At 39.9% G+C, this 11,736-nt stretch overlaps 1 protein-coding gene across 2 annotated transcripts in view; it reads right to left on the bottom strand.

Moving 5' to 3' along the window:
* Positions 1-900: 900 nt before the first annotated feature.
* Positions 901-11,736, bottom strand: part of LRP5 (LDL receptor related protein 5) — a 109,820-nt gene continuing 98,984 nt past the window's right edge. Inside the window, exons 20-22 of one of the 2 annotated variants that reach the window (XM_017741864.1) lie at positions 11,356-11,495; positions 8,320-8,417; positions 901-7,818 (exon numbers count right to left, since the gene is read on the bottom strand). In XM_017741864.1, coding sequence (XP_017597353.1) covers positions 7,557-7,818; positions 8,320-8,417; positions 11,356-11,495 — 500 coding nt within the window. In that variant the 3' untranslated portion in view covers positions 901-7,556. The remainder of the gene's footprint in view (positions 7,819-8,319; positions 8,418-11,355; positions 11,496-11,736) is intronic. The other variant, XM_008639368.2, reaches the window with a different exon arrangement.

Raw genomic sequence — 11,736 nt, 5'->3', positions numbered from 1 at the left:
AGGATAATGGAAGGCCTGTTCCAGGTTGAGCACAGCACCAGAAGTTCAGATTCATCATTTTCCTTCAAGATACAAATCCATCCTAATCACAGTGATGGTATAAATCACTAGGTCTAGGCAGTCATCATATGGCCTCTCCAGGGTCCATTTATGTTAAGCATTATTAGCAAGGATAATGTGGCTAAGAGGAAAAAATCTTTTGACATTTTCTGGTTCAGTATAATACAAAACCTGGAAGAACTTTGTAGGAAACAAGCAGGTCTCTGAATGTGTATGTTCTATTTTTTCTCTAACCTGGAATAATCAGAAGAAACAGAACTGGACTTCACCAGGTCTGCTGATGACTGCTCAGGAAGGCTTCAGTCTGAGTCTCATCTCACCAGCAAGCCGGAGAAAGGATATCTCCACTAAAAATAATTTTTGACTTCTAGGTTAAATCTCACAAATCAGAAACCACCAATATTGACTGCACAAATCAAGACAAAACTAGACTCAATAGAACTAGTTTTCAAGTATGTTCACCACAAAAAGAAGAAGCCAGTATTTAAAAAATTTACTTTGACATCCTATGGCATCCATTTAAAAGATATCATACAATTAAAAAAGAAATACAGATCAGATCTGGCCTAGTCAAAACATTTGAGATAGTTCCTATGGAGTGTAACAATTTTTGTAAGGTCATGAAGCTGACAAACTTGTGGTAAGTTCTATAGCTAACAACTCTAATTCTAAAGATGATTGGCTTTCCAGCTCTCGCTGTTGTTGTACATTTTAAAATTAAAACCAAGGAGACAGTACTATCCTTATCTTAAATAGTATCTACAACAGTTGTGATACTGGCTGGTTGTCTCTACTGAAGGTGATGAAACAGCTTTGCTCATAAAATGGCTGCTAAGCAAATCTTTTTAAAGCATTTATTATAAACCAAAATCCACATAATCTATAGTACAAAAGCAGAGTCTGTTATCTGTACAAATATTTATACAAAATACCAGTTACTTCAAACAAGCCTTTGGTTTTGTTAACGTAAAGAAACATTGCAGTTTCATGACCAGAAAATTGTTAACATGCAATGGTCTGAAGTGATGACAGCCCCAAAGAAGATTTTTTTACAACAGTATTACCAAGTCATTTATGTGCTAGAAGGCCATGCTTGGAAAAATAATTGATCAAGACTTTCTGTAACACAATAAAGATTTTGTGGCTCTAATGAAAATTGTGACGTGCTGAAAACAGCACTCATTTAATCCCCAAACATGTAAGTATCAGTTACTGGCATTTTTTTTTTTTTAATGCTACATATTTTTTGACAGGGATCGGGATGTCTGTTGAAATAGATATGAATATATAAATCAAAGTTAACTTGAAAGAATGCATTTGAGAGAAACTCCAATATATTACAAATTCAAAACATGCATGCTCTAAAAAAACTCCAAAATTGTATGCTTTCAGTTAGTTCCACAACTTGTGGCTGTATGTATTTTAACTGAAGAGAACCCTAACAATAATACAAAGCATTGTTAAAACCAGCGGAGTAAAATCTACATTTTTTCCCCCCAGTTTATATGTTAATCTGTTTAAAATACACAAGGCACTGAAGTATTGGGTTTGGTTGTCTTTTGAGGTAACAAATACTACAAAACGATACACATATAAAGCTGTAATTATTAGGCTGTTTGCAGAATACACAATTTAATATAAATATAAAAAGATTATGTGTGGGTTATATCATAAAAATTCTTGGTACTCTTTGTATATTCCTGTACATTTACAATAGCAGCAATTGCGATACAAGTAGGTGAGTAGCAAAGTGGTCTGGGTTAGAGTTGTGTTTATGATACCCCCCAAATTTCACACAGCCATCCTCCCACTTTCAACAGCTTTTGTTTTACCTCCACAGGCTGATGAATTCCATGTACAACTATTTACAGGCTGCAGGGTCTCTGTACAAATCAAACGGGAATACCACTCCCTTTGTCAAATGCAGCCACCCCAGGAGTGCTGTCACTAAGAGTGGCCTCATTCTTATTTACAGAAAGGTGCATCAGTGGGAGCACTCGCTTTCCAGAGGTGTCAGTGTTGCTGAATTAGTCTGTCACTGGAGCCGTCAAACTTGCTTTTCTCCTCTGACAAGTCCTTCTAAGCACATTCTCTGCATGTATTTTGTAAATATAAACCAACCTGTTTAGGAATTGCCATGGTGATCTTCTATCCACCAGGATTCTGTGCTGGCTGGTGAGGACCTAGCCCTGACTCCAGAGGTGGGCAGCAACAAGGGCTGTGGTTCACGCTGGGAACAGCCAGCATGTGGCAGCTTGTCACAGGTGGCTGAGAGCACTGTCAGCATGTCAGGACATGGAATTTTGAAGGATTTTGTTGTGGAATACAGAAGACATATCAGACTGGTTTCCATCATTCCTATCAGCAGGCTTAACATTGATTTAAAATTAATTTTTCCTTCTTTTTTTTGTTTTCTTAAAGGGAGTATGATTCTACATGAAAAAGCCCACAGCATAGCTGGCCAACCTCAAAATAAACAAAGAAAAACACCCTTTAGAAAATCTAGAGTAAGTGTTCTCAGGAAGGAGAGGTAAAAGACCTAACAGGATTGAAAATATCTATGCGTATTAAGTACTTCTTTTAATGTGTATTAAATACCTTAAGCTGTTTAGCTAAACTTACAGCTGCTGTAGAAAGGGGGTTTTATATATAATGATGATCAGAAAGTGTTGCAGTACCTAAGGGAACAGCAGCAGAAACAGCAGACACCTCTCAGAGTTTTGGATTCAGTCTTCTATGAATCTCTTATAGACAAGCCAAATTTACAAGGAGGGCTGTAGTCATAATTCATAACTGAGTCACAACACACAACAACCACCAAATGACTGAGCTGTAAACAGTTATCTTTGACTGTGGCTTGTCTAAGGCTCTGTCCATGCATGGACATTTATAAAATGTCCTTCGGCACTGTAACAGCAAATACATTACCTCTAATTCAGGGCTCTGTGCCAGGCAGTCGTGTGTGTTATTAATTATTGGGAACATGCCTGCCTTCTGTTTTCATTTCCTGACATTAATGGATATCGTCTGTAGTACAATCGTAAGCACAGCTACTCATTTGGACTGACTCAACACAAACCCCAACAAAATGACTGAAGAGATCTCCTTCCAAAAATGCTTGAAGCCAACAGGACACACAACTATTGTGATGTTTAACTGAGCACACTTGTGAAGTAGCACAACATGCTGGAGAGGCTCTGAGAAAGGGCAGCACAAGAGTCCTCCCCAGCAAAGGGATCTGACCCTGCAGGCAATGGAGGAAGGACATCACCAGCTCTTACGTGAGTGCTCCCGCTTCCAAATCCTTTTTCACCGCAGTGCACAGAGCATCAGAATGTCAAAAGCCCCAGAATCCAAGAGGCACCAGTTGGCATAAAAATGGGGAGAACATGAGTCCTAGACCGTGCACATGATGTTCTAGATACCCCGTGGAAAATAGATCTGGGGTAAACAAGCCTGGAGAATTCCAGAAAGCCCATCCTAGGTGTGTAAAACAGGTATTGAGGGAACAGACCGTTTTGTTGTTACTTTGAAAAGAATCAGAACTTTTAGGGAAGTGCCTGTACCTTTGCAAACTACAGAAATGAAGGCTTATTACTGAAAATCAATTTCATTATTCCAAAAGAATTTTTTTCCCCACTCACTTCTGCCTTCCTCTTTAAAATATGTTGATAATGGCATTAGCTCATTTTTAGACACAGCATTTTGTACTATAACACTATCCTGAAGAAATTATTATTTGTCATACATACAGATTTAGCTTAATCTTAGCCTAAGTGCTCTCTAGTGATCTGTCCAGACAGAAGAAATCTGAGTAAGAAATCTAAGTAAGACAGCTGGGATAGTGCTCATGAAGTTTCCTCAGACTCATCCAGAACAAATTCACTACCTCTACTGCAAATTTAAAGGTGCAGTGGCTATTGACCAGTCTAGCTGAAGTCAAACTGTAATTTGCACAAAACTGTTCCTTGAAATGGAAGAATCCTTGACTGTCGAAGATGATTACTTGTCCATTTACCTTACAGCCTCACACTGCTGCTACATCCGCCCTGCAGATGGGACAAATTCCACAGAAGGGAAGACCCAAGTGGCTGCTTTCATGACAGCACTGCAGGACAGGTAAGCTGCTCTCTGCTGGGACATCTGTCCTTTAAATCTAACACAGAATCAACCATATCATTTGCCCATTACTGGCTACTGTCCAGACACCACTCCTTGTTCCACCCTGAGTTGTTTCAAGTGCTAATATGCAGTCACAATGGGCTTGGAAAATAATGGTTGAAAACACTGATTCAAGTACTCATAAGCTCACACAGGTAGCTGAATCACATGTACCCCTCTGCAGTTCTTAGGGTAGAACTCTTAAAATGTTTCAGTCAGCTTTCTCACAGAAGACTTCTGCATTATTAAAACTATGCTTAAGCCTCACCAAAATGCAACTTTCCCCCCCACATCTCCTATTCATCCCTGAACTGCCAGAATTGCTCATATGCATTCACTAATTCCCTGCAACTCTTTCTCTCATCCTTACCTAGAAGAAAATATGAATTTTCTGCGTTTTAGCCTGAAAGTTCACAGGATGGAAACCACTAAGAAAATAGTGGGGATATTCTGGAAAGAAGTAGTTCTTGTTGCTCAGATTTTCTTCCTGGTCTTTGCTAACACCAGGAGTGCAGTAATCCTTTTCAAGTATATAGCCTACAGTAATAAAAAAAGTAATATTTAGTATTTAAAGGTTAAGATGCCAAATTTGTATTCAATCTGTTTCTGGAAAAGGCTTTTAATGTCAGTAGTATGGAGCAGTGTGGGGCTTTGATTCTCATCACCAAACTTCCAGTGCCTCAGAGAAGGCAATTCCTCAGCAAACATCAACAGCAAGAGGCTATGAATATTCAACTGAAATAAAAATGTACACTTAATTCAGCCCATTCAGCAAGTGCTTCCTTCCTTCTGAAAACCCAAGCTCCAAAAGAATGTGATTCTTAAGATAGTTCAGTAAAAATGGTAATTTTCTTGGACTCAATTCCAATGTTTGTAATAGGATACAAATCTTCAAATGAAGTGGTCAGGATTCTTATAGTTGTGGCTCTTAAAAAAGATCAGTGGTTTAATGAAAAACAGTAAGCAATTCTGCATCCAGTGTCATCACAGGAATACAGGAAAATTAATGTGGTATGTCTCTAAGCTAGAACTGTGACATGAAACAACTAATGAATTCATTATAAACAGTGAATAGTTATCAAGCAGAAAATTACATATGATATGAAATTGGACTACCAACTGCTGTAATGCAGAACAAATACTCTTTTATATGACTCATGTGGCACATAAAATATCCTGTGGCTGTATATTCCTAATTTAGTTACTTGAAACATGATCACATGAGAATTGCTTTCTTTCACCAAACCATCAGTTCAGAGATTGGCTAAGTAACTCCAAGAGTAACAAACTATGACCTTGCCCATCACAGCATATTACAAAATTGCTAATGTTCATAGGGGATGAGGAAAGAACCCATTCTTAAATTCCACTTCTGTACTTTTCTCTGTGAAAAATCATATTCTTTGTGCTTAATTTCTCAAGTGAAAATTTAGACATGAAGGTAGTAAAAGCTACTTTAGGAGTTTTAGTAACACACCAGTGACAGCACAGCCCTTGAACTATGCAGACCAGAAGAACAGATCTGGACTGATAAATCTGAAAACACCAAGGGGATCAGAACACCATGGTCCCAGCACTTCCACCGCCACAACAAACACCTCTCTCCTGAAGCTGTAAGGTTCCTCTGACGTGCTCTCAAATAACTTGCTAAAAAGACCCAAAGCCAAGTACAATTTTAGTTCAAACAAGAAAAAAGTTTACATTGTTGCCATCAATATTAAAGCTGTTGAAGGCCCAACACATCTGTTATCGAGCAGCTGCAGAAACAGGTGCAAGTTTGCATATTCAGAACTTCCCTCAGATGTCCCAAGCAGGCCCTCCCATTATCATCACCAGTGCTGAATTTATAAAGTGCCATACAATACCCAATCCTTTTTGCTACAAAGAGCAATGAAAGCAAAAATTTGTCTTCTGAATTTGAAAGGGACTGATTCTAGCTCCCCCATTCCCCAAAGGTTCTTTTGGTAGGAGTTGGGAATACGAGCACTTTGCTGATCTTGATGTCCTGAGGTTACAGCAGTTTGTATGAGAGTTAATAATTTCTATATCAACATGCCTAGAAAAAAAAAGTATTTGTCTTTTCTTCCTCCTGTGTTCTTTCTTCTATCTATTTCTAAATCTGAATTATGTGGCAAATTTTTATGAGATATGACTAAACTGATTTTTGATTTGAGCTATGCAGATACCATTTTTCTACAAACACCAGTTAAAACTCAAACAACTTTCCTCATTTGAATACAAGTGACCACTTCATTCTGCTTTGGAAAATGAATATTAAAAGATGAAGCAATTCTCTGATCAAGTCAACATGGGTGAACATCTCAGAAACCAGGCACAGTGATTACAGGACTTTTGAGAAAAAGAAAACTAGCATTGGCTAGTTACAGCTTTGTCCCAGACAGTCACCAAAGCTTCACAAGGAAGGATGAAGGAGCTTGGCTGCATCACTATTAAAATGTGGTGAGTCTGACCAAATCTGCAGTTTCTTGGGCATTTCTCTTAGCTTAAATACCACTTTAAACTTGACCCTTGCTCTCACCCACAGGTCAGTACAACTGCCTCTGCTACCATTCACCCAGTCAGGTGGGGAACTGGTTGGAACTAAACCAGGCTTTTTAGGACTGATCTTATTTAGCCTGAATCAGTTACAGAATTGGCCATGTGCAGAGTGGCACTAACATGAGGTAGGACATGATGCCTGTGGGTTTAGTTAAGCTGGAAGGCTTGGCCAAAAGAAGTGTTCTTTCAGTTCAGTGCTAAGCAGATGGAGAGGAAGGTTTGAAATTCGGGTTTTGGCACTCAAGTTCTGCTGGGAAGCATTCAGCTCACTTACAAACTGGAGCATCTAAGGGTTGTGATCATGCACGTTTTCTTCCAGTGGTGGTGAAGGAATGATACTGACAATTGTATTTAAATGTGTTTTTCTTCTCTAGGAATAAGCCTGCATCTTTCTTTAGATGACTCCCCTTCCCACAAGCCACTTAGTTTTCTTGTCTCACATTAATAAAAAGAACTTCACTTCTTGCATGTAAAAAGGTGACTTAAAAATGCAGAAAGTTTCAACATTCCCTCTCCAAATCCTTTGGAGACTGAGTCAGTTACATGACTTCAAAAAGGCAAATATGGCACAAAAGAATGGAAATTAAGTTAAAAAAATCAATTTTATAAATATTCTTCCTCTGTACAATTTTTCACAGCCCCACCCCTCCCACCCATTTTTATTCACATTTAGTTTTGTTTAATTCCCACCCAGATTTATTTTTAAATCATAAAATATATATTTTAAATCTGTTCATATTTTAAAATATTTACAGGAAAAGTTCCTTCTGTTGAGGTCATGAAGAGTCTGTACAAGGAGAGGGTGGAGGGGGGTAGAGGTGAAAATTGCTTCCTTCAGTGGCAGGAGACGGAGGGCAACTTTCTTCTGCCGACATGTACTGACTGCGAGGTGTGGGTGGAGGGGGATAAGGGTCTGAGTCTGAATTTAAATCTATATAGTATTTGTTGGCCTTCCATCGACTCGTGGTATAGTCACTGTCACAGACATCTGTGCTGCATGGGGTTGTGGGTGGAGCTATCCCTCGTATAAGGTATGGCCTGCACAAAAACAATAAAAAAGAAAAAGCACATGCATTAGTTGCAATCTGGGGAAAAAGAAAGAAAAAAGAAAGAGATTGAACAGCTCTGTGTGGTCAGACAAGATACCTGCTCATTAATACTACACGAGCCTTAATGCAGGCTCTCAGAGAAATCCAACAAGAAGTACCTGAACTGTGATACATTTGAATGGCACAACTATCCTTAGCCAGCAGCACACTCTTCCAGCCCCTAACCTACCAGAGGAGACCACTATGACCATTTAGCCCAGTCACTAACAAATAGGTTGACTCCTTTAAGATAAGCTTAAAGAAATTAACAGAAAACACCAACCTCCTCTACACAGGATGCTCAGGGACTGTTACATAGAAATATAATGTACATAATTGGAACGGTCATTTATTAAGAGAGCAAAACATTTTTTAAATGAAGTCTGTACAAGATCCAAAACTAAAGGCAGATTAATAGAAGACTTGGCAAGCCTTTTTATCTGAACTGTACCTGTAAGATCTTGTGTTTGAAGGAATGTTTGAGGAATAAAACATCTCTGCGTTGTATAAGGAGCGATCGGTAGCTGGGGAAGGAGGTGGATTCAAAATCTAGAAACAACAGGAAAAAGAAGTGTGAAATTTTGGGTTAATTATCCAACTTTACTTAGTTTAAAAACAGTATTTATGGCTTCACCCTGTCATTCATCCTTATTCTAGTTTCCTCTCCTGGCTGCTTGGATGTGTTAATGCATTTTTAAAGACCACAGATGTTCATTACAAGACTTTACTTTGGACTTAGGTATTGTGCAGGCCTTCAAAGTTCTCAGTACAGGGAATTTTCTTCCTTGCCACACCTGTTATTATGCTGGAAGGCTGGAATAAAGCTGGAAATGAGACCCAGTTTGGCTGAATCTGAGTGCACTTCCTTGGACATAAGGACTGATAGCATCTCAGCAGATGCTAATGGGAAATAAAGTATGTTCCACTCCCAGACCCTAAACACATCCCCAGTCATTAGTAGGGTCAGGAAGCCAGGTTCTTTACTAATACAACCCCATCCTTCCCTGAATGCTTCATTTCACTCTTGTTCTATAAACATATCATTTTGGCACAGTTCACAATGCAAAAAGCCTATGAGCTAAAAAATATTTATAGCCTGCCTATGTGTGCATATAGACAGCATACACACATATGGCTCAGCTGTAAGTGCTTATACACAGTTGCTGGTAGCCTTCACACAAGGAAAAAAGCTTAGTGTGTTTCAAAATTATTCAGGATTCTTCCCCTAGCAGGAAGCTGAACCTCTGACACAGCCAGCAGGACATTGGCCTAAACCCAAGAAGAGCATTTAATCTCTTCCAGTGTGGAAAATTACACCATTGCTGTTGATTGAGCCTTGCTACTGATGTGAGCATCTTGTACACTGCCTGCCCTGGGCATTCAGCCAGTTCATGGTCCTGCCCCATTGACCATCCTTCCTCTGTCTCTGCTCTTCTCCCACAAAAACACTCTAAAATCAGTGGAGTGGAGATCATTGTTTGGCTCTTCACTGTGCAGCGTCCAGCAAAGCGATTCCTGGCCACTGAGTTGAGCTTACTATTACTAATGCTGACAAGCCCTGTACCCAAAATTGTGTGAAGGGAGACATGCTTGAATACCCCCCTTTGCCAGCTGTAGGGAATGATGAGTAACCTCCCCAAGAGGATCTCCCAGAAGTCTTCTTCCTCGGATGAGCACTGTATGCTACTTGTGGATTCACTCCTACTGATGCCCTGAGCTGCATCAATATCACTTCATGTTGAGATTAAATACAGCAAAGAGTGTCAGCCAGGATGCCTCTGGCCAGGTTCTCAGGTATATAAACTGGCATAAATTCATTGACACTGATTCTTTCCCAGTCTCTATTCACTGGAGCATCTCTCAGTACCACTAAGATGTGTTACACAAACCAAAAAAGCCAAGACAACTTAGATGCTCAGATCTGTCCTTTTGATTATTAATATAAAGCTGGGTAATTAGCTACCAGGCAGAACTCACCAGAACATTGGGATTAAGCAGTAACTTTAATGTAACAAAGCCCTTGCAACAGCTTCCTTCTAAGAACCCATCATGCCTTTCATGAAGGAAATGCTGGTATCATCCCTGCAGGCCCTGGCTGACACAAAGTGTGGAAAAAAGAATTCCCAGCAACAGTCAGATTAACTTAGGCCAGAAGTCAAACGGAAGAGTTGATCTTTTGGCTGACATAGATCCCATAGAATCACACAGGCAGATCAGCTCTTGGGCTTCTTTTCTCTTTCAAGCTTTATTTAAGTAAGTGTTTTTTCTGTTCATCCTTTTTAGTGTGGTACTGACACATCAATCAGGTCTAGCATGAAATTGTTCAGCACACTACAGAGACACTGGTGAAGCAGGAGACAAGCTAAATTAGGAGGGCTGCTGAGTTCCAAACATCTGCTTCTTGACGGCTTCACAGAGAAGGCAATGCAAGAAGTAAGTACCCAATTTTACCTTACCAAGAGATAAGCTCACAAGCCTCTCTTTTCCATTTTTGCCCTTCTTAAAGGGAGAGAAAGCACCTTTGCAACTGGCCAAAACACTATGAATCAAAATGCCCATACAGAGCATAACAGCTTACATGTAAACACAAATGCATGTAAACCCACACAGCATGTGGGCTCCTGATTCAATACTGCACAAAAACCCCCTCTGCAGCTGGCAGATCAACTCTGGCAGCTTGTAGTGTGTACCTAAGGGCCAATGGATATATTGCTCAGAAGCATGATGGAAGAAAACTGTGTGCTCAGAAGCATGATGGAAAAAAACTGAGTGCTTAGTCATGACAAAATATGCTGGCAAACAGGAACCTTTGTGTGTCTCTCCTGCGTATCCAGAGAGGACTCTTTCCATTCAGAATATTCATCTTGTAATTTGTGGAACTGTGACATGGGGACCAGAATTCTGTCAGTTTCCACACTTGAAAGTCAGAAATGGAGCTAAATTATAGCTGAAAAAATGCAACCAAAGTAACCTCTGCCTCACCCTGCTGTACCAGTGTTTTTCCCCCCTTCGTGCACTTGGTTTTCTGAATCAACAATCGACACTTCATCTAAACAGCAAGTCAAGCTGATTTCATACACGTTTGCATTCCAGTCCTGTTTCGTCTTGTTTGCCTAATTATTCCATGTGTGCCTGCAGCATTAGGCAGTGCAAAATGTCACCGGGCCACTGCCATCAGAGTTTACACAGAACAAAGGAGGTGGCATCTCCAAGGGAAGAACGGAAGTAGCCAAGAACAAACCAGATGAGTACCACTCTGGTAACAAAACATTTTGGACATCATGGAGCACAGTATCATCCTGATGGACTACAACAAAGCCTCTTTGTGAAGTTCAGTGAGTGTCAAAATGGGCCTGCATATCATAAACAGTAACACCCAAGAGCTGTTAACAGTTGTTAACACCTACTTAAGTAAGCACAAAGTTTCACCCTTCTTTTCTTCAGAAGCAGGAGATACGTAACTCACTGGTGTATTTTCAAGACGTACCTGTGGGTAGAAAGTGGCTTTAGTGCTGGATGAGCTACTTGAAGATGCTCCAGTAACATGGTTTCTGTCATACAATGGGGCACCACTGCTTCCTCCCATGAGACTCATGGAGCTAATCATGGACTTTCCACAAGAGATGCCTGCATTGAAACAGAGGAAAACAAGGTTAGATAAACCACAATGTTATCCATCAATGCCAAACAGAAACCAGATCCCTACCTTTGCAAACCCATGCAGCGATAATGGTTGTCACACTTTAGGAAGAGTGCTTTATGTAAAAACTTCAGGATTACAAGGAACAGCACTTTTTGTAATGAAAACATCTCACCCTCAGACCACCTATTGTCTCACTGCAGCACTGAACTCCTCACAACCTACTAT

The sequence above is a fragment of the Corvus brachyrhynchos genome, unplaced genomic scaffold (assembly GCF_000691975.1).
Source record: "Corvus brachyrhynchos isolate BGI_N302 unplaced genomic scaffold, ASM69197v1 scaffold115, whole genome shotgun sequence".
Lineage (NCBI taxonomy): Eukaryota > Metazoa > Chordata > Aves > Passeriformes > Corvidae > Corvus > Corvus brachyrhynchos.
Note: the sequence above shows the minus strand (reverse complement) of the source record. Positions and strands in the feature narration are given on the sequence as shown.